Below are 27,622 nucleotides of genomic sequence, written 5' to 3'. Positions count from 1 at the left end.
CCCACAGCACAAAACTGCCCCCTGCCTTTGTAAATTTCACTCACCAGACCTTAGATGCCTTGGCACCACCGGGCACTGTGGACAGAGTGAGGGAAGTCCTCCCAGGTCTCTCCGGAGCTGAAATGGTTAAACAAGAATCCCTGGCCTTCAGCTCACGGCAAGATGTCAACTCACTTTGCGCTGCAGTGCACTGCTTCGCACTAAAGCTTGGGTATGCTTCTTACAGTTCTTGCGACTTGTTCGGAGCCCTTTTAGGGCCCATTAACACCAGAAACTGCACATAACTACGTGTTTTTGATGACATGTTTACATGCATTTGAAGCGGCGCATTCCCTGCATTTGCGGTGCAGAAAAATACAGCGTGCTCTACTTTTTCAACTGCACTGCAGTGATGTGAACGGCGCCCATCGGATTACTTTGATTTTGGGCTGGCTATGCAGTTGGAGTTGCAGTTCAAACTGCACTCAACCGCATTCAACTGCGTTTGGTGTGAAAGGGCCCTCTAACCACCTCAATACCGGGCACTTTCACCCCCTTCCTGCCCAGGCTGTTTTTTAGCTTTCATCGCTGTCGCACTTTGAATGACAATTGCGTGGTCATGCTACACTGTGACTGTACCCATATACATTTTTTTTATCTTTTTCTTCACACAAATAGAACTTTATTTTTTTTTTTGGTATTATTTAATCACTGCTATTATTTTTTTTTTTTTAAAAGACTGAAAATTTTGAAAAAAATAATGTTTTTCCTATTTTCTGTCAGTAAATGTAATAAATAAGTCATTTTTCTCCATGTGCGCTGATGAGGCTGCACTGATGGGCATTGATGAGGGGGCACTTATGGGCACTTATTAGGTGGAACTGATGAGTAGGCACTAATATGCCGCACTGAAGGGCACTGATAGGAGGCACTGGTGTTCACAGAGAGGCGGCAGTTGTGTGCACTGATGGGCACGGATAGGCAGCACTGATGGGCGCTGATGGGAGGCTCTGATGGGCAGCACTGATGAGCAGGCACTGATGGGCACTGGTGGGAGGCACTGACTGGCATCACTTATGGGCACTGATTGGTTGCACTTATGGGCACTCATTAGGAGGCACTGATGAGGAGGCACTAATATGCCATACTGAAGTGCACTGATAGGAGGCACTGGTGGGCACAGAGAGGAGGAAATTGTGGGCACTGATAAGTGGCACGGATAGGCAGCAATGATGGGCATGAATAGCCAGCACTGATGGGAGGCTCTGATGGGCAGCACTGAAGAGCAGGCACTGATGGGCACTGGTGGGAGGCACTGACTGGCATCACTTATGGGCAGGGCAGGACTTAGGGAGGTGGGGGGCCCTGGGCTTGAGTCACTTTCGGGCCCTACCTGTTATACATTACCGTATTTATCGGTGTATAACATGCGCCGGCTCATAACACACACCCTAAGTTTAGGAGGGAATTTTAAGGAAAAAACATTTAGGAGGGAAGTTTAAGGAAAAAACTTACATTTAAATGCCCATCAATGCAGCCTTATCAGTGTCCATCTGCAGCCTTGCCCATCCATCTGCAGCCTTGTCCAGTGTCATTGCAGCCTTGTCATTGTAGCCTTGACATTTGCAGCCTTGTCATTGCAGTCTTGAAGTTTAAAAATGGAGCCGCCAAGATACAGAGTCCTGTGTATCTCAGCGGCTCTCAGGTCCTCTCAGCAGCTCTCGGTGGCTCTTGGGTCCTCTTTGCGGCTCTCGGGTCCTCTCGGGTCCTCTCGCAGTCCCTGTGTTATGTCCATCATAGGGCGGGACTGGGTGTGACTGTGAGTGGAGCCGAGTACACCCGGCTATGTATCTCGGCGGGGCCCCCTATTGGGAGGGGCCCATGGGCTTGAGCCCAGTCAAGCCCAATGGTAAGTCCTGCCCTGCTTATGGGCACTGATTGGTTGCACTTATGGGCACTGATTAGGTGGCACTGATGAGGAGGCACTAATATGCCACACTGAAGTGCACTGATAGGAGGCACTGGTGGGCACAGAGAGGAGGAAATTGTGGGCACTGATAAGTGGCACGGATAGGCAGCAATGATGGGCATGGATAGCCAGCACTGATGGGCACTGATGGGAGGCTCTGATGGGCAGCACTGAAGAGCAGGCACTGATGGGCACTGGTGGGAGGCACTGACTGGAATCACTTATGGGCATTGATTGGTTGCACTTATGGGCACTGATTAAGTGGCACTGATGAGGAGGCACTAATATGCTGCACTGAAGGGCACTGATAGGAGGCACTGGTGGGCACAGAGAGGCGGTAGTGGTGGGCACTGATAGGCGGCATGGATAGGCAGCACTGATGGGCACAGATAGGCAGCACTCATGGGCAAGGATAGCCAGCACTGATGGACACTGATGAGCGGCTCTGATGGGCAGCACTGATGAGCAGGCACTGATGGGCACTAGTGGGAGGCACTGCCTGGCATCACTTATGGGCACTGATTAGCTGACACTGATGAGGAGGCACTAATATGACGCAATGAAGGGCACTGTTAAAAGCCAGCTCTGGACATAGTGACCAGTCTGGTGTGGAGAAACTTGGGTGACCTTCACAAAGCCCTGACCTCAAAACTACTGAACACCTTTGGTATAAATTGGAACTCTGATAGTGAGCCGGGTCTTCTCACCCAACATCAGTCATAAACAAGACCAAGGATAAGTCCAAGGGAAAAACCAAGCTTAACTTACCACCAGCCGCAGACAACTCATACTGTTAGACAGGTTATTTGGTTGTCTGTGGCTGGTGGTAAGTTAAGCTTGGTTTTTCCCTTGGACTTATTTTGGACTGCACATGTTTGCAAATGCATGCGTAAGCCACAGAGCCTCGTCAAGCCACCCTGATACCTGTGGTACCTAACACAGATCACCCAATATCAGAACCCGACCTTGCAAATGGACACAGATTCCCAAATACCGACATACCTTTTTAAATTGTAATATTACTATTGAGGAGCACACACACCCTTAAAGCAAACTTGAGTGTGTAACTAATAGTTGTATAACAGAACAAGTCAGCCGTGAAATATGTATAATTATCCTGCATAGAACAAGTTCAGATAAAAACCTCCTGACTGTTTCTAAAAAAGGAGCTGTAAAGCTAGTACCAACACCAGGAAAAAACGGCGTTAAAAACTCGATTTTATCCGCGTTTTGCATTGGCGTCAAGGCGCGTTCAGCCACGCTAGCTTTCAGCCACGTTTCTCTACCTCTATTCAAAATCAACGGTTCATTATGGGAGCCCATTGATTTGAATAAAAGTCTCACCAGAAGTCGGATCAAGATGATCCAACTTGTGGTGCGACTTGTATGCTGAGAATCTTGAAGGGGAACCCCGCCAAAATGTAAAAAATTTTTTTTGCATGAGACTCCCCCCCTTTGGTCTAGTATGGATCTCAAGCGGAACCCCCAAGCCAAAAAAATGGTGTGGGGGTCCCCCAAGATCCATTACCAGACCGTTATCCGAGCACACAGCCCAGCGGGTCAGGAAAGGGGGGCGAGCGAGCGCCCCCCCCCCCCCGGACCATACAGGCCACATGCCTTTAACATGGGGGGGTTGGTACTTCGGGGCAGGGGAGGCTCTGCACCTGAAACCCCAAAGCACCCTGTCCCCATGTTGATGAGAACAAGGGCCTCTTCCCGACAACCCTCGCCACTGGTTGTCGGGGTCTGCGGGTGGGGGCTTATCGGAATCTGGAAGCCCCCTTTAACAAGAGGGGTCTCCAAATTCTGGCCATCCACCCTATATGAATAGGCATGGGGTACATCGTACCCCTACCCATTCACCTAAAAAAAAGTGTCTAAAATAAACACACTACACACAGGTTTTTAACTTATTTTTATTAACCACATGCCGACCGGGCCATAGCCGAAAGACGGCTACAGCGCGGTCGGCTTATTCTGGGAGGGCGTCCATGGACGTCCTCCCAGAATCTTGCTCCCAGGCGTCCCCCCCCCCCCCCAACACAGTATACACCGATCGTTATCGGCCGATTTTTCGATCTTGCTCTTCTGTAGTGGTTGTTGTCTGCGTGCCCTGACCGCAGTATACACCGCTATATTCACCTATATAGCTAGCGATATATCTATCTTTTATAATAGAGCTTGCAGTCAGTGTTAGGAGCTTGTGCGTGCTGTCTGCGTGCTCTGTACCCAGTACACACCGCTATATCCACCTACATAGCTCTTCTCTATTTGAGCCATCTGCCATCTGCAGGAGTTATTGGAAGTTGTGTGTGCCTCCAGCACAGCACAGTATACATCTGTATTTACCCTTTATTGCTGGTGTTCTATAATAAAGGCATCTGCAGGAGTTAGTGGGTGTTGTGTGCCTCCAGCACAATATACACCTGTATCTACCCTTTATTGCTATTCTCTAATAGAGCCATCTGCAGGGCTTAGTGGGTGTTGTGTGCCTCCAGTACAGTATACCCCTTTATCTACCCTTTATTGCTGGTGTTCTATAATAAAGGCATCTGCAGGAGTTAGTGGGTGTTGTGTGCCTCCAGCACAATATACAGTACCCAATTGCTGTTTTACCCAACTCCCTTCAGGCCATTACCATGTCTGGAAGGCCAGCAAGGAGAGGCAGACAGACGCGAGCCGATAAAAGAGGGCAAGCAGGCTCTGTGTCTAGAGACAACAGTGCTGTTCGTGGACGCGGTGCATTGTCATCAGCACGTGGCCATGGGACACGCTTGTCCTTCTTTTCGGCAGCTGGACATGTTGAGCCGCAACATGCCAACGACTTGGTAGAGTGGATGACCAAGCCCTCTTCATCCTCCTCATCCTCTCTCACCCAGTCTCAGGGTACTAGCAAAGCAGCTGCCAACGCATCGTCTTCCCTTCTCTCAATGTCATCATCAGTGACTCCTTCCCTAGACCCACCACGTCCTCCTGAGGAGTCTCCTGAACTCTTTGAGCACAGTGTTGGGTACATGCTCCAGGAGGATGCCCAGTGTTTTGTAGCCTCTGATGATTATACTAAGCTAGAGGAAGGCAGTAGCATGAATGCAGAGAGAGGGGATGCTCAAGAAGGACAGCAATCTGGCAGTCATGTTCCACAAGCTGCAGCATATTGCCAGGTTTGCTACAGCGATGAAGAGGGAGGGGATGATGAGGGCACTGACTCCACGTGGGTGCCTGGTAGGAGAGAGAAGGAGGAGGAGGCACATGTCCAACGAGGCAGGATGCCCTCCGGGGGCCAGCTTAGGGATAGCACACCGACTGAATCACACTGCAGAGCTCCGCCTGTGCAGGGCGCTGCCTCTGCGTGTTATTCTAAAAGTTCTTTGGTGTGGGCCTTTTTTGAGACGAGTGCATCAGATCGCACCGCTGCTATTTGCAACATATGTCTCAAGCGTATCTCGCGTGGCCAAAACATCAGCCGCTTGGGCACCACATGCTTGACCAGACATATGTTGACCTGCCATGCAGCTCGTTGGCAAGCGTACCTCAAAGACCCACACCAAAGAACAAAGCGGACCTCTCCTTGCTCCTCATCAGCTGGCATCTCCAACCCCACTAGACCTTCAGTCCTCTCTGAAACCTGCTCTCAGAGGAATGAAGGTGTAGAATCAGGTGTGTCACAGCCAAGTGCTTCCGGGCACTCTGCTAGCAGTACACCCATGTTCGATTATAGCAGGCAAATGTCCCTGTCCCAGCTGCTGGACCGGCGAAAGAAGTTCACTCCCAGCCATCCACATGCCCAGCGGTTGAATGCTAGCTTGGCTAAATTGCTAGCACTTCAACTGCTGCCTTTTCAGTTGGTAGACTCGGCCCCCTTCCGTGAGTTTGTACAATGTGCGGTTCCTCAGTGGCAGGTCCCCAAACGCCACTTTTTCTCACGGAAGGCGATTCCAGCTCTCTACCGGCATGTGGAAAGCAATGTCCTTGCCTCGCTGGACAGGGCGGTCAGCGGTAAGGTGCTTACCTGTCTTTCACGGCCCATTGGGTCACTCTTCTGGCAGCTGGGAAGGATGCAGGACAAGGTGCAGTAGTGTTGGAGGTTGTTCCGCCACCACGCCTCCAAAATGCTACTATTGGTTGTGACACACCTCTCTCCTCCACCCCCTCCTCTTCTTCTTCCTCCATGGCCTCTTCCAGTGCTCTGTCCTCAGAACCAGCGGTGCTCCGTAAGCGTTCCAGGGGCTACGCAAGTACGCAGGCAAAACTATGCCATGCCGTGCTTGCGCTGGTTTGTTGACAGGAGCCACACTGGGGCGGATGTTTTGTCAGCTCTGCAGGGGCAGGCCGAGAGGTGGTTGACGCCACGCCAGCTTAAGCGAGGAATGGTGGTTTGCGACAATGGCACCAACCTCCTCTCCGCCCTCCGACAGGGACAACTGACCCATGTGCCCTGTGTAGCTCACGTCCTTAACCTGGTGATGCAGCGGTTCTTGGGCAGGTACCCCGGCTTACAGGATGTCCTGAAGCAGGCCAGGAAAGTGTGTGTGCATTTCCGCCGATCATTTAATGCCTGTGCTCGGCTGGCTGAGCTCCAAAAGGAGTTGAACCTGCCCAAGAACCGCCTTATATGTGACATGCCCACCAGGTGGAACTCAACATTGGCCATGCTGCAGCGGCTGCACACGCAGCAGAGGGCCATCAATGAGTACTTGTGTGACTACGGCACCAGGACAGGGTCCGGGGAGCTCGGTTTTTTCTCACCACACCAGTGGGGCATGATCAGGGATGCATGCACTGTCCTGTCACCGTTTGAGGAGGCCACAAGGAGGGTGAGCAGTGACAGTGCATGCATCAGTGACACTGTACCTCTTGTCCACCTCTTGGAGCATACGCTGCGTGGAATAATGGACAGGGCACTTGAGGCAGAACAGAGGCAGGAAGAGGAGGACTTCCTTGCCTCTCAAGGCCCCATTTATCCAGACAGTGTTCCTGCTGTGCCACCCATCACACAGGAAGAGGATGAGGAGGAGGAAGAGGAGGAGGAGGATGATTGTGTCAGCATGGAGGTGGAGGCTGGCACTCAGCATCAGCAGCAGCAGCAGTCTTGTAAGGATGATTTACAGTCCCGAGAAACCCGTGGACTTGTACATGGCTGGGAGGAGGTAGCTGCGGATCATGTTGTCCTTAGTGACCCAGAGGACTCCGGACCGAATGCCTCAGCTAACCTACGCTGCATGGCCTCCCTGATCCTGCAAAACCTGCGGAAGGATCCTCGTATTCTTCGGATCAAGGAGAGGGACCATTACTGGCTGGCCACTCTCCTTGATCCACGGTACAAGGGTAAGGTTGCCAACCTTATCTTGCCATCGCAGAGGGAGCAGAGGATGAGACATCTCCGGGAGGCCTTGCAGAAAGGTCTGTGCAACGCGTTCCCAGAGACTGGGAGGTTATAAACTCCTGGTCCTGGACAACGTGTTGCTGAGGCATCGGTCAGAAGGAGCGGTGGAGAAGGTGGCCGTCTGACTGATGCTTTCAGACAATTTTTTAGTCCGCAGCCCCAAGGTATGATCGGTTCCAGCAACCATCGCCAGCGTCTGATTTACATGGTGCAGGAATACCTAGGGGCAAGGTCAGACTTGGACACCTTTCCCACCGAAAATCCTCTGGCTTACTGGGTCTTGAGTATGGATCACTGGCCAGAGCTTGCACAGTATGCAATTGAGCTACTGGCCCGTCCTGCATCCAGCGTTCTTTCGGAACGCACCTTCAGTGCTGCTGGTGGCTTTGTTACCGATCACAGGGTGCACCTGTCCACCGAATCAGTTGATCGACTGACCTTCATCAAGATGAATCAGTCTTGGATCACCCACAGCTACCAAGCACCTGAAGCTGATGTAACGGAATAATTTTTTTTGAAATATCGCATCCCTTCAAGACTGCCTATGCTGATGCTGAGTGACTGTCCTGTTATGTTGATTGTCTATCCTCTTCCTCCTCCGCTGATATGTTGGAAGAACATTTCTGGTTCTGGGTGATGCCATCAGCCCAATTTTTCTGCCCCTGTTTAACAGGGACGTTTAATTACAATTTTTGATGCAATGATTTGCAGCAGGGCCAATTCCTGCAATAAAACTAGAGTATATGGGAAAGGTTGCAGTGTCGTGGCACCAGCACCAGTGCCTAAGGCCCAATTTTTCTGCCCCTGTTTAACAGGGACATGTAATTACAATTCTTGATATAATATTTCACAGGAGGGCCCGTTCCTGTGCCCACCCAGAGTAACTGTGAGGACTTATAGTGTTGTGGCACCAGCACCACAACCACCAAAGGTCAATTTTTCTACCACTGTTCAACAATGGCATGTAATTACAATTCTTGATATAATCGTTCACAGCAGGGCGCTCCAGCGCCCAGCAAGAGTCACTTTGAGGGCTTACAATGTTGTGGCAAAACCAACACCTTGTTCCGCCATTTCTGCAGAGCATATAGGGCAGGCCCCTACTTTCAAACATCCAACTTACAAACATCTCCTACTTGCAAACGGAAGGAGACAACACATTGGAGCATACACACGGTCGCATTTTCCGATGAAAAGCTCTCATATCGGTCTTTTGCTGGCCGAAATTCTGATTGTGTGTACGTGGCTTTAGATAAAATAGCTGTCCGAAATACCAAGCCATTGGCTCTGATTTAAAGCACCTGTGCAAGATAAAGGAAAGCCTGGAAACATGGCCTGTTGGGGGTACTTGAGGACAGGGTTTAGATCCACTGGATTATGGTAAGTACTCATCTGGAGGGAGGAGGGGTAGGTTATGTTAGGTTAGGGAAAGGGGAGAAAAAAAGGACAAATGTGGCTTGATTTAACTACCTGCCAAGCGCTCACAGTAAATATACTGGGAGTAGGCGGTAGGTACAGGCATGATCATGTACGTCGGCTCTTTCTTGTGGGATCGATGGCGTGCATGCACGTGCGCCCCCTGCTGTGACTTGACACAGAGCAAGTTTGACAGCTGATTTCAGCCAATGATTTTGTCCAATCACATACAGAGTTCTGTGTTTACAAAAATACAGATCTCAGGGAACAGCGTTCTGGCTGTTTCCTGCCCCTGAAAAGCAGGAAGAAAAAGCAGCCAGATCAGGAAGTAAAAGCAGCGCACATTACACATTGTTAGGCACACCGTTACCCCTTGATTGTCCCTAGAGGTTAACCCCTTCCTAGCCAGTGTTGTCAGTGCAGTCTCAGTGTACAGTATTATCGCTGATCACTGTATTAGTGTCACTAGCGATGTCAGCGTCAGTAGGTGACCCTTCCCAGATAGTGTCTGTTAGCGTCACATTGTCCGCCACACTATTGGGTTGATTTACTAAAGGCAAATACACTTTTGCACTCTGTAAGAGCAGTTGCTCCAGAGCTTAGGAAATGAGCAAAAACTCTGCTGACTTCCATCATCCAATCATGTGCAAGCAAAAATGCTGTTTTTTTTATTTTTTATTATTATCCTTGTGTGTTATCGGGTACTTTTGCAACGTGAAGTTTTACCTCATTTACGAAGCTCTGGAGCAACTGCACTTTGAAAAGTGCACAGTCTATTTTGCCTTTAGTAAATCAACCCCGATACAGCACTGATCACCGGCATTACCAGTATAACGCCATATCTGTGTAAATTCCAGTGTGTGTGTGTATATATATATATATATATATATATATATATATATATATCATAGTTTGTTGACGCTATAACTTTTGCACACACCAATTAACCACTTCCCATCCAGGCCAATTCTGACATTTCTCTCCTACATGTAAAATTCACAGTTTTTTTGCTAGAAAATTACATAGAATCCCCAAACATTATAGAGGCACACCCCACTTTTAAGTACACAATGGGGTTTATTTACTAAAGCTGGAAAGTGCAAAATCAGGCTCACTTCTGCATAGAAACCAATGAGCTTCTAACCTCAACTTGTTCAATTAAGCTTTGGTAATAAAACCTGGAAGCTCATTGGTTTCTATGCAGTAATGAGCCTGATTTTGCACTTTCCAACTTTAGTAAATAAACCCCATTGTGTACTTAAAAGTGGGGTACGCCTGTACATGTTTTTTTAAGCAAAGACCCTAGAGAATACAATAGCGGTTATTGCAACTTTTTATCTCACATGGTATTTGCACAGGAATTTTGTTTGGAAAAAAAAAAACAGTTTCATGCTTTAAAAAAAAAAAAAAACAGTAAAGTTAGCCCAATTTTTTGCATAATGTGAAAGATGAAGTTACGGCGAGTAAATAAATACCAAACATGTCACGCTTCAAAATTGCACACGCTCGTGGAATGATGCCAAATTTCTATAGGTGATGCTTTTAAAATATTTTACAGGTTACATGTTATGAGTTACAGAGGAGGTCTAGGGCTAGAATTATTTCTCTCGCTCTACCAATCATGGCAATACCTCACATGTGTGGTTTGAACACAATTTTCATATGTGGGCGGGACTTACGCATGTGTTCGCTTCTGCATGCGAGTACATGGGAACAGGGGCGCTTTCATTTTTTTTTTTTTTTATTGTTAATTTTACTTTTCTTTTTTTCTTTTGACACTTTAAAAAAAAAAAATTCGATCACTTTTATTCTTATTACAAGGAATGTAAATATCCCCTGTAATAGGAATATGGCACGATCGGTCCTCTTTATAGTGATGTATGAGGTCAACAAGACCCCACATCTCACCTCTAGGCTGGGAAGCCTGAAATAAAAAAATAAAAATAAAATGGTTGCTTCCCAGTCGAGGCGCCGTTTGAATGCAGAGGCCGGGGCATGACATCATAACATCGCGCCTGGCCTCCAAACGATCATAGAGACTCCGGCGACCGTCTGGTCCGCCGGAAATCTCTATGATCACCATCCGTGGCCGGCAGATCCTGTGTCCAACTCACCGATGGAAGTGGTGAGTCGGTAGAAGCGCCGGAGGGGGGTGTCCACTCTCGCCGCCCGTAAGAATGATCAAGCCGCGCAACAGCCGCTTTGATCATTCTTATGGTGCAGGGAATCGCCGGCTGAAAAAGACAATATCGAATGATGCCTGTAGCTGCAACCATCATTCAGATATCACCGTACCTTGGCCCGGAAGTGGTTAATATACACTTTTTTTGTCCCCATGACATGTAGCAGAATAAATTTTGCCCTAAATTTATGAAGATTTTTTTTTTTTGGATATGTTTTATAGCAGAAAGTAGAAAATCTTTTTTTTCCAAATTAATGTTTATTATTTTTTTAAAGTTTAAAAAAAAAAACTTTTTCAATGTTTTTTTTTTGTTTATATAATAATTTAGAAACCACAGAGGTGATCAAAAAAAAAAAAAAGCTCTATTTGTGTGAAAAAAAAAATGATATAAAATGAATTTGCATACAATGTTGCATGACTGTGCAATTCGCAGTTAAATTAGTGCAGTGCTGAATAGAAAAAAAGAATCTGGTCTTGAAGGGGGTAAAGCCTTTCAGGGGTCAAGGGGTTAACAGATTGGCAAACCCTTGTGCAATCATTATGGTCTCTCCTACCCCTGGCAGGAATCGGCGCCAGGGGTGTCTGCATACACCTCCAGCTTTAGAGCATAAACACAAATGCTCTGGAAACCACAGCATTCATGTTTATAACGGAAACGATGCCTTTGACCGGTCAGATCTTCACCGGTATGATGTGACTACCATAGGAGAACATAGGCATGGGAATTTCCACTGTTTAAGCATAGCCAAACCAGTAGATTGTAAGCTCCATTGATGCAGGCAATGGCAGAAGACTTCCTATTTGATCTAAAGCACTGCAGACTACATGGGCTCTGAATATCTCCTACTATAGACGAGTGTCTGCAAGCACTGAGCCCTGGGGAGGCTTGGCTGCTCCCATTGCCAACCCTCTAGGATTACATTTCACAATATGCAAGAATAAACACAGCCACATGTCTAACGGACTAGCAGGTGCAGTTGTGAGTCTAAATACATTTAGGTGGACAAACTTCCGTAGGGAAAGCAGCAACATGAGAATGGGGCCACCACCTGAAGTTTCCATATACGCCACAAACTTTTAGTAACTTTTCTCAACCAGGGTTCCTCCAAAGGCTACTAGGAGTTCTTTGAGCAATTTCTGGGTGGGGGGGGTTTTACTAAAACTGGTGCACATAGAATCTGGTGCAGCTGTGCATGATAGCCAACCAGCTTCTAGGGTTAAGCCCTGGTTCACACCGACCAGCTGAACTTGCACGATTTCATTCACGCATGTCAGTCCCGACTTCGGGGCGATTTCAGAGACATCTAAGTGGGTTCCTGCACAGATGCCTATGGAAATTGCACTCCGAAGTCGCCAAAAGCATTACAGAAACTACTTTTGGAAATCTGTGCAATTCGGACAGTGCCATTGCCGGCAATTTCCGGCGATTTAGCATGCGATTTGACATGTCAAATCGCTCCACTGTGAACCTGGGCTTATTATCAAAGCTTAACTGAACAAGCTAAAGAAGTTGGTTGGTTACTATGCACAGCTGCACCAGATTGTGAGTGTAGCAGTTTTAGTAAATCCCCCCCCTCTGTGTCTCGGGTAAGTTGCCACTAACTTCAAATGATCTTTTTAGCGGTCTGTAAGGGGGACATTCTATTGGAAGAAGCATTCTTCCCACTGACCGCCAATGCAAGGGACATTCCTCTCATGGACTGCCAATGTAAGGGTCGTTCCTCTCACTGACCACCAATGTAAAGTGCATTCTTCCTATGTAGCCCTGCAATAAGGAGCATTCTTCCCATTGACCCCCAATGTAAGGAGTATTCTTCCCATTGACCCCCAATGTAAGGAGCATTCTTCCCACTGATCACCAATGTAAAGTGCATTCTTCCTATGGAGTCCCGCTATAAGGAGCATTCTTCCCATTGACCCCCAATGTAAGGAGCATTCTTCCCACTGATCACCAATGTAAAGTGCATTCTTCCTACGGAGCCCCGATATAAGGAGCATTCTTCCCATTGACCCCCAATGTAAGGAGCATTCTTCCCATTGACCCCCAATGTAAGGAGTATTCTTCCCATTGACCCCCAATGTAAGGAGCATTCTTCCCACTGATCACCAATGTAAAGTGCATTCTTCCTATGGAGTCCCGCTATAAGGAGCATTCTTCCCATTGACCCCCAATGTAAGGAGCATTCTTCCCACTGATCACCAATGTAAAGTGCATTCTTCCCATTGACCCCCAATGTAAGGAGCATTCTTCCCATTGACTGCCAATGTAATGTGCATTCTTCCTATGGCCCCCCAATAGAAGGAACATTTTTGTCCATTAACTGACATTATAAAGGGACATTCTTCCACCAATGTAAAGGAGCATTTTCTCCCCTGACCAACAATTTAGGTGGCAGTCTTACCAATGACCATCAATATAAGGTGAATTCTTCCTACGGCCCCCAATAGAAGAAGCATTGTTTCAATTGACTTCCAATATAAGGGACATTCGTTCTTCCATTTAACCTCTAATTTAGGGGGGCATTCTTCAGACCGATCAATAATGAAAGGGTAGTTCTTCCAATGCACTGCCAACCTAAAGGGCATTCTACTCACTAAACCACCAATGTAAGCAGCATTTTTTGCCTGCCAAAATAAGGGACATTCCTCCCAGTGACCAGCAATGTAGGAACATTCTTCCTAATGTCCCAACATAAGGATCACTGACCAACAATTTAAAGGGATAGTTCACCTTTACAAAAAAAAAATAACTGCCTGTGCAGGTAAGGTACCCTTGCTATAGGTGTAGGCCATTTACATACCTTATGAAGCCTGAATGGAAAACTTCCAGGACGTTGCTAAGTGAGACCTAGTCATTACTGCTCACCTCCACCGTCATAGGATTGAGCCATTTCTGATTCAAACCCCCTCACATTCTCTCTCTGTCTCTCTCTCTCTCTCTCTCTCTCTTGATGCAGGAGCTATTTGAGAGCTCACGCCGGTGGAGGTGAGCAGTGATGACTAGGCCTCACTTAGCAAAGTCCTGGGAGCATTCCAGTCAGGCCTCGTAAGGTATGTAAATGGCCTTCACCTCTAGCAAGGGCTTTATTCAGCTTTAGTCAGAGCTGCACAGTTTCTTTTTATCTATAGATGCCCCTTATCTGCCCCATAGGCAGTTTTGTGGTAACGGCAAACTATCCCTTTAAGGGGCATTCTTCCCACTGGCCACCAATGTAATTAGGCGCTTATTTATACCACGAGTGTGAGAGGTAACCACAAAATAAAAAAGGGGTAACAATTTCATTATTAGCATTTCCTTCCTAGCATTTATTTTTTATTTCATTGAATATCAATAATTTTGCTAAAAATAAAAAATCTAATAAACATACTAAAAAGCTAAAATAATTTTGCTGTATAAAGCAAAGAAAGGGAAATTTACCAAAACTGGGGCATGAAAAATCTGGTGCAGTTCTGGACAGAAACCAATCAGCTGCCAGGTTTTATTGTCAAAGCTTAATTGAACAAGCTGAAGTTAGAAGCTGATTGGCTCCCATACACCGCTGCGGCAGATTCTGAGTGCTCCGGTTTTAGTAAATCTCCCCCAGAGCGTCAAATAGTGTGCCACATTCCTTTATTCATTCTTATTTCCGCTAGATACTGGAAGGCAAATGTCCCATGATATGAAGATATAATAATTATTGTCAGGGGGGTCCCCTGAGACCCTCCAGGTTAAAGCGTTACTAAACCCAGAACCTGCATTCACTATATCTGGTCTCCCACAGTACACAGAACATGAAAATGAAATTTTAGTAAATATAAACTGCTAAATACCTTTTCTACTCAGCAGTATATAGCAGTCTTGAGCCTTCTATCAGTGTCTGGTTAAAGCTTGTAGATTTCATTCTCCTCTGACTGTCCCACGAGGCTGCAGGACCCCTGACCCTCTGTCTGGACAGTGCGGATTGGTACTGTTCTGATCACATGCACCCTCCCAAGAAAAAAAAAAAAAAAAACTCTCTAGTAACACACACCAAACTGAGGATGTGCAGAGTGCCTCCAAGGCTCTGTACTAATAGAGAGATTGATTGGGGAAAAGGGGAGGATCAGATAAGACAGGATCAAACAGCCTTTTTACGCAATTTAGAGGATTAACCCCTTAGGTTCCACAGTGGAGTATAACAAGCAGAGCTGCTGATAAGGGGGTAGCACCAGTTTTCCTGTATGGGGCCCAGGCCAGCAGGCGGGGGCTGGGCAGCAGGGAAATTGAATATGAGCAGTACAGTGTGTGTGTGTGTGTGTGGGGGAGCGCAATTAGGAGAACAGATTCCCTGGGTGTCGCTCCCTGCAGCAGCTTAAAGCTGGCTTCTCCTTCTTTCCTGGCTTTCAGCTGTTGCAGGGCGAGACACAGGGGATCGGTTTCTGTAATTAAGGTGTGGGGAGGGGTCAATTACAGAAACCGATCCCCCGTGTGCCTCTCCCTGCAACAGCTGAAAGCCAATGGGAGGGAAAAGGAGAAGCCAGCTTTTAGCTGCTGCAGGGAAAGACACAGATCGGTTTCTGTAACTGATGATCCCCCCCCCCCCCCTATGCCTTACTGATCACATTCGCCGTCTAGGATTTTATTCCCCCTGCTGCCCGCTATCAATGGTTTTAGTGTTTTTCTTTTCTTTTTTATGAAAATGAAATTTTTATATTTTTTGAGGGGGCCCCGTCAGATAGAAATCCCAGGGCCCTGGACAGCCCTGATAACAAGCATGCTTTACTGCATATACAGACTGATTTTACTGTTGTGGGTTTAATAACACTTTAAGGCCGGGGTCACACTATGTGCGGCGCGGCTCGCAGCAGGGGGGTTCCGGTGCGTCTCTGTTCACCGTTTCAGGTCCAAATTTTTGCCCGAATTCGGACCTAAAAAAAAAAAAACGGAGACAAAGACGCACAGAACCCTTCTGCTGTGCGCTCCGCGGCCACCCCAGAGGTGTGAGAACCGGCTTCATTGCGAGTCGCTCACACTGTCATGCGAATTGGATGCGGCAGGAAAACCACATCCAAAATCGCATTAGTGTGAACCCAGCATGAGAAACACAGATCGATCACATCACTTTTCCTAGCATTGCTCTCTACACCACATGGCAATATACTGCATAAACACCATAGACATTGAATACACTTTGTCATGCATGTTTATTGCAATGTAAAAAAAAAAAAAAAAAAAATCCAATATAAATAAATAAAAAAAAATTCTCTATCTTTAACATTTTGTCCTTAAATATCATTAAACTTGTAAAATCATCCTCCCGACGAAAAAAAAAATTAAAATAAAATAGAAAAAATTATATACTTTATTACAAAGTTTTTAAACTCATAAGAGTTCCAAATATTTACAAACAGTACTGGGTTCAACAACCCGAAATAAAAACATAAATAAACATTTACAAAAAAAAATGCTTATAGCCATTTTACTGACGACACGTCAGCATATATTTATAATATATATATATATATTCATAAAAAAAAACAATAAAATTACAGTATGTACACATGACACAGTTAAGTAGCAGAATCTGAACAGACGCCTCCCCCTCCCCTCCCCCGCCTGTTCCAGGACTACAGAAGCAGTACGAGTCTCTAGTTTTAACCTTTTTAATACTGAATGATTCATCGAACGTAAAGGGTCCATGCAGGCGTGATCAATGTTGCACACAGTTCAGAGCTGGGCCATTGATAACCCTTCGCTCGCCCCTAACCACACCACTTGCTCCGACGGAAAGGCTCGGCAGTCTCCTGTTTTGCGCACGCGCGTAGGAACAATCACATGGCGGGTGCTTTTTATGTTGGGTTTTTTTTTTGTTTGTTTTTTGTTTTTTTAGGTTTTGTTTTTGTCCCAGCCAGGAGTTTCAATTTTTTTTCTCGTTCGCCCCCGAGGCGCACGCTCTCTTTCTCTCTCTCTCTCTCGCTTTCTCTCTCCTCCCTCCGAGAGGCCGGTCCGTTCAGAACGTCTGCAGCTGCTGCGTTAACATGAGCTGGCAGCCGCTGTTGACGTGATTCATCACTTTCTGTTTGAGCTGGGCGACCTGCTCCCGCAGCAAGTTGGCAGTGGACGCCAGCTCAGAGTTCTGCGACTTCAAGTTCTTAACTTTGTCCTCCAGCCGGGCGATGCGCTCCAGTTTTCTCTTCCGGCACTTGGAGGCGGCGATCCGGTTCCGCATTCGCTTGCGCTCGGCTTTGATGCGCTCCTGCGACTCCATGTCGATGGGGGAGAGGGGAGGGGTCTCGCCGGGCATCTCCGGTACGGTCTGGGGCTCTTCTTTTAAAGCCTGCAGCCTGGGGTGCTGGACGGGCAGAGGGGGGCTGGCGTGGTGCTGCGACGCAAATCCTATGGCGCCGCCGTTGAAAGCGGGGGCGCTGGTGATGGTGGTGGGGTTAAAGCTGTTCAGGTTGGCGTAGACTGGGGGCTCGCTGTGCAAAGTGCCGTTGTATCCAGTGTTGCCGGCTATAGAGGGAACGGGTGGCAGTCCGGTGGTGGTGGTGGCGGCGGCGGCGGGGGGCTGCGGGGCCACGGTGCCGTTGGGCAGGATGTTCTGGCTGTGCAGCTCGGCCAACGCCCTGACGAAGCCCTCCGCGAAGCCCTCCTGCTCGTCCGTCACGTTTTTGGGGCACAGGAACTGGGTGGGGGTCGGCGTGGTGGTGATCATGCCGTTGCTGGACTGGATGATCAGCCTCTCCAGCTCGGGAGAGGCCAGTTTGAGAAGTCCAACGTCCGGGGAGGTCAGCAGGTCGGCCGCCTTGTTCCTCAGGTGAGGCTTGATGGCGCTGTTGGGGTCCGACAGGTTGAGGGTCATGCTCTGCTTCAGCACCTTGGAGTTGTATCCGTAGCCGGCGGGCTCGGGCTGGCCGAAAGCGGCGCTCAGTGCATCGTCGTAGAAAGTAGGCTCCATCTTACTGCTCATACAAACAGAGCCGCCCCGAGAACTTTCCTTCCTTTGTCCGGCAGTCGCTGATGGGGGCCGCGGAGGAAGTGCGTCCTGCAAAAGCAAGGAGAACGCTGTTAACTGACCGGTCATACACACCATTCAACTGCCATACAATGAGCCCAATACTACACTGCAAGGTAAGTCATAGCAACTCTATTCAATGGAACATGTCAGATTCACCCTTCTGCATACACCTGATACAATGTAACAAGAATAGGGACTTGGCTGCAGAAACTTCACACATTGTACCAAGAATAGTGGCTGTCCTGCAGAAACTTCATACGATGTAACAAGTAATATCAACTCTTCTGCATAAATTAGATACATTGTAACCAGAATAGGGACTATACTGCATAAACTTGATACATTGTATCCAGAACAGGGACTATACTGCATAAACTTGATACATTGTAACCAGATTAGGGACTATACTGCACAAACTTGATAGACTGAAACCAGAATAGGGACTATACTGCATAAACTTGATACATTGTAACAAGTAATATGAACTATTTTGCATAAACCTAAAACATTGTACCCAGAACAGGGATTTTTCAACTTTAACTTGATACATTAAAGCAACTATGCTGCCTAAACTAGTTGCAATGCAACAAGGAATACAGACTATTCTCCATACACTTAATACAATGTGCCAAGTAATAGGAACTATTTGGATTATACTTGATACACTGTAACAAGAATAGGGACTATACTGCATAAACTTGATACATTGTAACAAGAACAGGCACTATACTGCATAAAACGTGATACATTGTAACAAGAACAGGCACTATACTGCATAAATGTGATACATTGTCACAAGAATATGTACTATACTCCATAAACGTGATACATTGTAACCGGAATAGGGACTATACTGCATAGTAACTATTCTGCATTTACTAGATACATTGTAACAAGCAATAGTAACTATGCTGCCTAAACTAGTTAGAAGTAACAAGGAAGACAAGCTATTTTTTGTTCACCAACTTGGTACACTAAACAAGAACGGAAACAATTCTACTTCAACTAGATACAATGTAATAAGGGCTATTGTGCATTAGCTTGATACAATGTAACAGTAAGTGTTATGCTCTCCATTGTGTATATACTCAACACAATGAGATAAGACATAATAATACCTATCCTGCCTAAACTCGATACAGATGTAATCATGATAACAATTCTATAGGGTAGACCAAACTTGATACAATGTAAAAAGAAGTAATAGTAAATATTCTAACAAGTATACATTGTAACAAGTATTAGTAACTATTCTGCTTGACTCTGGTTCAATGTAACAAGAAGTAAGAAGTATTCTACATACATTGTAAGAAGTAATAACTATTTTGCTTTAAACTAATACAATGTAACAAGAATGGGGGCCATTCTGCATGAACTTGATACAATTATGTAACAAGTAGTGATAAAACCCTATTCTTCATAAACTTCATATAATAGAAGAATGGGAATCTCTTCTTTACATGACTTGGATACAATGTAACAAAACAATAATAGCAACTAGTCTGCATAAGAGTGTTACAGTGTAACAAATCATACTACCTAGACTTTACAAAGCTGATACAATGTAACAAGTAGTGATAAAGTCCATTGTTCATAAACTCCATATACTAGAAGGATGGAACGTCTGCTTTGCATGACTTTGATACAATGTAACACAAATAAATTATTATTATTATTATTATTAACCACTAGTCTGTATAACTTACATTGTAACAAATCATAGACTTTATAAAACCTGATACAATGTAACCAGACCTAATAGCACCCATTCTCCATATAGTAGAAGGATGGGATCTCTGCTTTACATGACTTGGATACAATGTAAAAAAGAAGAAAACTTCCCATACTAATAATTCTGACTTTTTTCCCCCTTCTTCACAAATGCAACTTCTACAAACTACCCCCCCTTCTGTTATCCCCCTAGATCATAAGTTATGCCCCCCCCCCCCAACGGGTCACCCCAACTTTTCCATGAACCCCATAAAAAAAAGAAAAAAAAAAAAAACAGTTGGCACTATATAAATCCTGAATAATAATAATAAATAATAATATTATAAAAATCCTGAATACTACTACTATATAAATCCTGAATAATAAATAATATTATAAAAATCCTGAATAATAATAATAATAATAAGACCCAATCAGCCGCCTCGCCCCGCGTCCTGGGAGCCCCCCGAACTACTTCCCGGACGTCCCCCCAAAATCTAGGCACGTTATCAGTCAGCGAGGACCATGCGCCCCCCCAATGTCAACCCGGTGGCGCCACTTTTCTATTGGTCAGAAGTTGATTTCTTCCGCCCCCCCCCCCAAAAAAAAAAGTTCCCACGTTTCCCGCGCTGCTGGGATTCGAACCCCAAATTCTGAATCCGGCGCCAGCTTCTGATTGGTTGGGAGCCCAAACTTTTCCAAAAGTGATAAAAAGTGGATGGGGGTGACTTCTCCCCCCAAAATGTGAAGCTGCTCTCCTATTGGTCAGAAGTTTTGTACCCCTCCAGAAAGTTGTCACCTGCTGATCCCCCCCTCAGATCCCATTGGCTGGAAAGTTGTTGTGGAGTCCCCCCCGGAGCCCCGCGGGGTTTTGTCATCCCCTCTCCCCGGTCCTTACTTTGTACAGCCGGCGGGGACCGTCCAGCCGCTCTGCAGTCACTGCGAGTCTCTGAGCTCCGAGCGGCGCCGCACTAACTCTTATCGGCGAGCGCTCAGCCACTAAAAATAGGCATGATGTCACCCCCGCGCCACCCCATTGGCCGGCGGGGAGGGCGGGCGGGGCCCGGCTTGCAAATGAGGCTCGGTCGCCATGGTGACCGCCCTAGAAGATTCTAACTGTCGCGGGGGATGACGGGATGAGGTAATGCTGCTCGCCCGGCCGGCCGCGGGGCATTGTGGGATGACGTAGTGCGCGCCGCCGCTGTCCGTCCGATCGGGAGATCGAGGCTGGGGGGACGACGCGGAACCTCCTGGCGGAACTTGGTGACTGCCAACTGCTGCAAGACCTCTTGGCTGTGATTGGCGGGCCGCTAAACTTCTGCAGGACCTCTTGGCTGTGATTGGCGGGCCGCTAAACTTCTGCAGGACCTCTTGGCTGTGATTGGCAGGCCGCTAAACTGCTGCAGGACCTCTTGGCTGTGATTGGCGGGCCGCTAAACTGCTGCAGGACCTCTTGGATGTGATTGGCGGGTCGCTAAAATTCTGCAGGATCTCTTGGCCATGATTGGTGGGTCACTAAACTTCTGCAGGACCTCTTGGCCATGATTGGTGGGTCACTAAACTTCTGCAGGACCTCTTGGATGTGATTGGTGGGTCACTAAACTACTGCAGGACCTCTTGGCTGTGATTGGCAGCTCCGCAGATGCTGAAAAAGTAGTGAGAGCTGCTGCAGAATCTCTTAGCAGAGCTGCCAGTCATAGCCAAGAGGTTCTGCAGCAGCTGCCAGTGACTTCTCAGCATTAGGAGGGTTGTTGGTCCAGCCAATAGGTTCTGCAGCCGTTTAATGGCCTGCCAATCACAGCCAAGAGGTTCTGCAGCAGTTTGGTAGCCTGTCAATCACAGCCAAGAGGTTCTTCAGCAGTTTAGTAGCCTGCCAATCACAGCCAAGAGGTTCTGCAGCAGATTAGTGACCTGCCAATCACAGCCAAGAGGTTCTGCAGCAGTTTGGTGGCCTGCCAATCACAGCCAAGAGGTTCTGCAGCAGTTTAGTGGCCTGCCAATCACAGCCAAGAGGTTCTGCAGCAGTTTAGTGGCCTGCCAATCACAGCCAAGAGGTTCTGCAGCAGTTTGGTGGCCTGCCAATCACAGCCAAGAGGTTCTGCAGCAGTTTAGTGGCCTGCCAATCACAGCCAAGAGGTTCTGCAGCAGTTTAGTGGCCTGCCACAGCTCCGCGAATGCTGAGAAGTGGGCCGCCACAGCTGCTGCAGAACCTCTTGGCTGGAACTGGCAGCTCTGCTAACAGGGAGTGAGTAGTATCTGCTGCAGAACCTCTTAGCAAAGCTGTCAGTCCAACCAAGAGGTTCTGCAGCATTAGCAGGGCTGTCGCTCATGACAACGAGGTTCTGCAGCAGCTGCCAGTGACTTCCTAGTGTCCACAGAACTGTCTGTCACAGCCGAGAGGTTCTGCAGTAGTCTACTGTCCTGCCAATCACAGGGCCCGAGCTGCCAGTGCCAACCAACAGGTTCTGCAGCAGCCGCTATTCACTTCTCAGAGTCCAGCCAACACTGGAGAATGTAAAGTAGCAGCTGTTGCAGAACCTCTTGGCTGTGACCTGCAGAACCTCTTGGCTGTGACCTGCAGCTCAGGCTCTGTAATTGGCAGGGCAGTACACTTCTGAAGAACCTTTTGGCTGTGAGTGGCAGCTCTGCTAAGAGGTTCTGCAGCAGCTCTGACTCTCTTCTCATTGTTAGTGGGGCTGTCAGTGCCAATTAAGAGGCTCTGCAGCAGTTGCTTGTGACTTCTTAGCATCCCCAGGACTGTCATTCCCAAAAAAAGAGGTTCTGCAGCAGCTTTTTCTAAGTTCCCAACGTCCCCAGAGCTGTCAATCCAGCCAACTCTGAGAAATGAGTTGCAGCTGCTGCAGAACCTCTTGGCTGAGAGTGCCCCCCTCTGGTGGTGCTAGGAAGTCACTGGTAGCTGCTGCAGAACCTCTTGGCTGTCCTGACAGCTCTGCACACACTGAGAAGTGAATAGCAGCTGCTGCAGAACCTACCCAGCACCTCCATACTGCTCACTCACAGCCAAGAGTTTCTGCAGCAGCTGCTACTCGCTTGTTGGCTGGACTGACGTTGGACTGGATCTATGATTGGCAGACCATTAGACTGCCACGGAACCACTTGGGTTGGCACCAACAGCTATACTAATGGTCACCAGCAGCTGCTGCAGAACATCTGGGCTGTGAGTGACAGCTTGGGGGGGGGGTTGGGGTGCAATGTCATTTTGATTGACAGCTTATAAGAATGGTAACCCCCACTGTACTAGGAGAGCTGGATCCTGCTGCAGATGGGCGCTCTATTTGTCAGGTCAGGTCCTGTTATGATTGACAGCTCTATATCTGCTGCAGAACCTCATAATGGGATCAGCCCTTTACCAGCAATCAGGTAAAGACTAGAGGTGACACTGCTACACAACCTCTTCACAGATCTATAGAAGATCCCCAACACAGGGATGTTGGGAACCCCTTATAATGGGCACAATGGGTATACAGACCCGGAAACTCAGCACAGGGATGGTGGGCACTCCTCATAATGGGCACAGCGGGTGTACGGACCCGGGAACTTGGCACAGGGATGCTGAAAATCCCTCATAATGGGCACAGAGGGTGTCCGGGAACTCAGCACAGGGATGTTGGGAACCCCTCATAATGGGCACATCAGGTGTACAGACACAGGAACTCAGCACAAGGATGTTGGGAACCCCTCATAATGGGTACAGCAGGTGTACAGACCCGGGAACTTGGCACAGGGATGGTGGACACTCCTCATAATGGGCACAGCTGGTGTACAGACCCAGGGAACTCAGCACAGGGATGGTGGGAGCCCCTTATAATGAGCACAGCAGGTTTTCAGACCCGGGAACTCAGCACAGGGATGGTGGGCACTCATAATGGGCACATCAGGTGTACAGACCTGTGAACTCGGCAAAGGGATGGTGGGAGCCTCTCATAATGGGCACATTGGGTGTACAGATTCAGGAACTCAGCACAGGGATGGTGGGAACCCCTAAAAATGGGCACAGCAGGTGTACAGACCCAGGAACTCAGCACAGGGATGATGGGCACTCCTCCTAATGGGCACAGCGGGTGTACAGACCGAGGCAGAGATCTCACCAGTTGAGTTCCCAAGAGATAGAAGAGACTGTTGGAGATTTCTGCGGGGATTACAGATGTATTACATGGAGGTCGGGGACGGGGAAGGCGATTAATGACCTCGGATCGGCGTGTGAGAAGTTCCCAGCAGGGACGTGGAATCCGGCATGCAGGGGGTTAATCCGGCTCGGCCGGCAGAGGACACCCCTTCCTGCGAGCGCCGTCATCCTTCTGTTGTGGTAGCGTAGAAACAGCACATACCGTACACAAAGCCGCCTCCCAGGAACCCGAGCGAGCGCCCCAGCCCGTCCTCTCGCACTCTCGCTGCGGATTGGCTTTCAGAGGCGAGACGCTCAAAGGAAAAAAAATAAAAAAAACTAGGCGGAAAGTTTCACAAAAGTCACGCTTCGCGTTCGTTCTCCGCCGCGCACCGATCGCCTCCGTGTTACACGCTCGCTGCCTTCTAGAGAACCGCTCACGGTTGGATGAGAATCGTTCTTAAAGCAGAGGGATAAAATCTCCTATAAGCTTTAACATGTTAGTGACATAAAAAATGATACAATTTGGATCTCTGGGAAGTTGCCCTTTGAAGTACATCAGACGGCAGATGAAGACTTTCTCATAACTTACCTTCTAATCGGTGGAAAGTAGACAAGCGGCCAATCGTCAAAGTAAGCTTTAGGGCCGGTTCACACCACATGCAGTCCAGTGCGTTTTTTTTTTTTCTGTATCAAAAACGCATGGAAAGTAGGTTATATGTTTTCCAATGGCATAGTTCACACCAGTGCAGTCCAGTTCCAGGGCATTCCAGAAAAAAAAAAGTTAGAACACGCTGCGTTTTTCCTGCACTGAATTATATTGGAACGTGGTAAAACGCATCAAAAATGCACCGGAATGCACTGCAAGGCATCAAAAATGCACTGGACCCCCGAAAAACAGGAAAAAATAAAAACCAAGCACCTGGAATGCATCCAGAAACGCATTAAGGGCCAGTTCACACCACGTGCAGTCCAGTGCATTTTTTTCTGCATTAAAAACGCATGGAAAGTAGGATATATGGTTTTCAATGGCATAGTTCACACCAGTGCTTGCAGTTCCAGTTCCATAAGAAAAAGTAGAACATGCTGCATTTTTTCTGCACTGGACTGCATTGGAAAGCTGTAAAGCGCATCAAAACGCACCGGAGTGCACCTAAATGCACCAAAAACGTACTGCAACACACTTGTCCTTATTTAAGGTTAAGAAAAAAAGAGGGGGGGGGGAATTCACTGGACTGCATCAAAAACGCACTGGAACGCATCAAAAACGCGCATGCAGAAAAGCACCTGGAACGCATCCGGACTGCGTTTCGGTGGTCTGAACTGGCCCTAAATACGCCTTGGGATGCATTAAAAACACGCATGCATGAACGCATCTGGAATGGATCTGGAGTGTTTTTGTGGTGTGAATCAGCCTTTAGAGCCAATTCTCACGACAAAAACGCACATCCGACGCGTTTCAGGTGTGTTTTTGCTTACAGTTCACACCACAAAAACTCACTCCGAATTATTTTCTGCATGTGTGTATTTGATGCGTTTTCCATGCGTTCCAGTGCATTTTTTCCCCCTCTTGATTTTCCTTTTTTTCTAAAGTTTCCTGTTTTTTTTTTTGTGTGGTGCGTTTTAACGCGTTCCGGTACAGTTCTGTGCAGAAAACAAAATGCAGCATGTTGTACTTTATTTTTTTTTCTGCTTTGGAATGCACTGGATGGAACTATGCCATTTGAACCCATATAATTTACAGCCCATGCGTTTTTGATGCAGAACATTTTTTGTGTGAACCGGCCCTTAGAGCAGAACTCCAGCCAAAAAATAGCAAAAATAAAAATAAAAAATAGACCATAAAAAATGAAACCAATTTTTGTTCCAATATTCAATTTCAATCAAGAGATTTCCCCCGCAGTACTTTTTTTCTGCCACTAGATGTCCTCATCACCCAACCAGCTTCCTCTGGGGCTAAGCCATTCTGGACCCGCCCCCAGCCTGTGACTGGACAGGAAAAGGAGAAGCAGCACTGTGAGGAGGAGCTCATCTCTCTGCCACTCTGCTCTCTCCTCCTATCAGCATGTTCCTGGTGCTGCATCTCCCTCTCCCAATCTGAGCCCTGTTGTAGAGGGACTGCACGGATACTGACTCCACTGAGTCAAATTCAGGTCCTTAACCCACTAGGCGCCGACGACACGCAGGTGGGGCTTGGCGCCGAGCGGCTGCGCATTTTGCGTACCGCATTGCAAACCCAGCTGTGCCAAGAGAGCACGCCCTGCGCACGCCCGGGACAGTTGCCGGCGGCTAACGCAGAGCTGCTTGCGATCGGGAGCTGTGTGCGTTTTTCGCCCAATCCTGCTTCTTTTTTGGGCGACAAAATTTTAATTAAAATCCAGTGGGCGGGGCAAAATGCATCAGAGGCGGAGCTCGAGAGGAGCACATTTCTCTTCACCTGTAGCGCTCCACCTGTGGTGGGAGGCGTCTTCCATCCCCTTATTTAGCGCGATTTTTAGCTGAGCATTTCACCGCGATTTTGCCACGTGGCAGAATCGCACCGTGTTTGGGGTACCGTTAAGGCTTCATTCACACCTGAGTCTTATGAATCGCGGGCAGATACGCCGCAATTCTGGCCGCAATTTTTAAAACGCCCAAGGTGTGTCAAGTCGCACAACGCACATTTCGGATGCCATTAATTTAAATGGCACCTAAAAATGCGGTGCGGTTCTGCAGCGATGAATCGCGCTGCAATCACGTCAAACCGCATTGCGTGAAGCATGTCGCCCCAAAAGAAGCTCCTGAACGAGATGGGGTGACGAGCTTCACACAAATGCCGTTTGATGCGATTGCAGTGCGATTTATTACACGCCAATCGCAGAACCACACCACGTTTTCAAATGAATGGCATCTGAAATGTGCGTTGTGCGACTTGTCATTCACGCCTGGGCGTTTTGAAATTGCGGGCAGAATCGCGGCAAATCCGTTCACGATTCAAAACGCCCAGGTGTGAATGCAGCCTTAATGGCACTCCAAACATGGTGCAATTCTTAAACATGACAAAATCACACCAAAACGCAATGTTAAAAATTGTACCAATGAGAGGCTCCGCCCACCACTAGCTCAACAGGTGAAAAGAAATGTGAACGGCCTCAGCCGTGCGCTTCTCTTGAGCTCCGCACCTTATTCTTTTCGCCCTGCCCATTGGGGCTTAATCAAAATGCGATTTGTCGTCCACACCTGGGCGTTTTGAAATCTGCGTGAGATTCAAAACGCACAGGTGTGACTGCAGCCTAAGAATTGTGGCACCTAAACGCGCGTCACGCGTTTTGCACGGGTTTCAATTCATATGCGATTCGGTGCGGTGCATTCATTTTGAATGGGCTCAAATCGCACTACTGGAAACGCACTGCAATTGAATTGCATGGTATTTTTTTTTTCCTACTGTGCGATCCGGTGCAGACAAACGCACTGCATTTGGGGGTGTCCTAACTTAACATTGACACGTGCTGCAGATCACAACTGCAGTGCGCTTTGGATGCGGTGCAGGAAAAAACGCACGAATCGCAAGTTCCCCCGTGAGGATCACCAACAGTCCAGTTTTTTTTTCTAGCGATCCTTGGTCGCTCTCACAGTGGATTTGGCTTCTCCCGTCCAATCGGAACACACCAAGAAGTAACATTTTATCTCGTCTCATTTTCTGCGTTGCGTTAGAGGAGGTTGGGAGTTACTTTGTGGCGAAAGTTCATCCAACGCCTTCTCCTCCCGAGCGATACGTGGAGAACCTCTTGTCCCAGTTTCGCAGTCACTTTCCCGCTGGGGAGGAAGGGGTTAAGGGGCGGGAGCGCCGCCTTGCTGGCAATGAGTTGGAGGGGTGTGTGCTGGCTGCGCTGTGATTGGC

General features: G+C 47.7%; 1 protein-coding gene across 1 annotated transcript; it reads right to left on the bottom strand.

Annotated features, from left to right (window-relative positions):
- Positions 1-16,232: 16,232 nt before the first annotated feature.
- On the bottom strand, positions 16,233-20,626 carry JUN (Jun proto-oncogene, AP-1 transcription factor subunit). Its single transcript, XM_077450607.1, has 2 exons — positions 20,515-20,626; positions 16,233-17,933 (listed from the first exon to the last, which is right to left on the bottom strand). Exon 2 carries the CDS (start codon positions 17,856-17,858, stop codon positions 16,899-16,901), a length of 960 nt encoding a protein of 319 aa, XP_077306733.1. The 5' UTR covers positions 17,859-17,933; positions 20,515-20,626; the 3' UTR covers positions 16,233-16,898.
- Between the last annotated feature and the right edge of the window lie 6,996 nt (positions 20,627-27,622).

This window comes from Lithobates pipiens, unplaced genomic scaffold, assembly GCF_037356315.1.
Source record: "Lithobates pipiens isolate NorthernLeopardFrog02 unplaced genomic scaffold, aLitPip1_a1.2 Scaffold_23, whole genome shotgun sequence".
NCBI lineage: Eukaryota > Metazoa > Chordata > Amphibia > Anura > Ranidae > Lithobates > Lithobates pipiens.
This window is presented reverse-complemented; position numbering and strand designations above follow the sequence as displayed.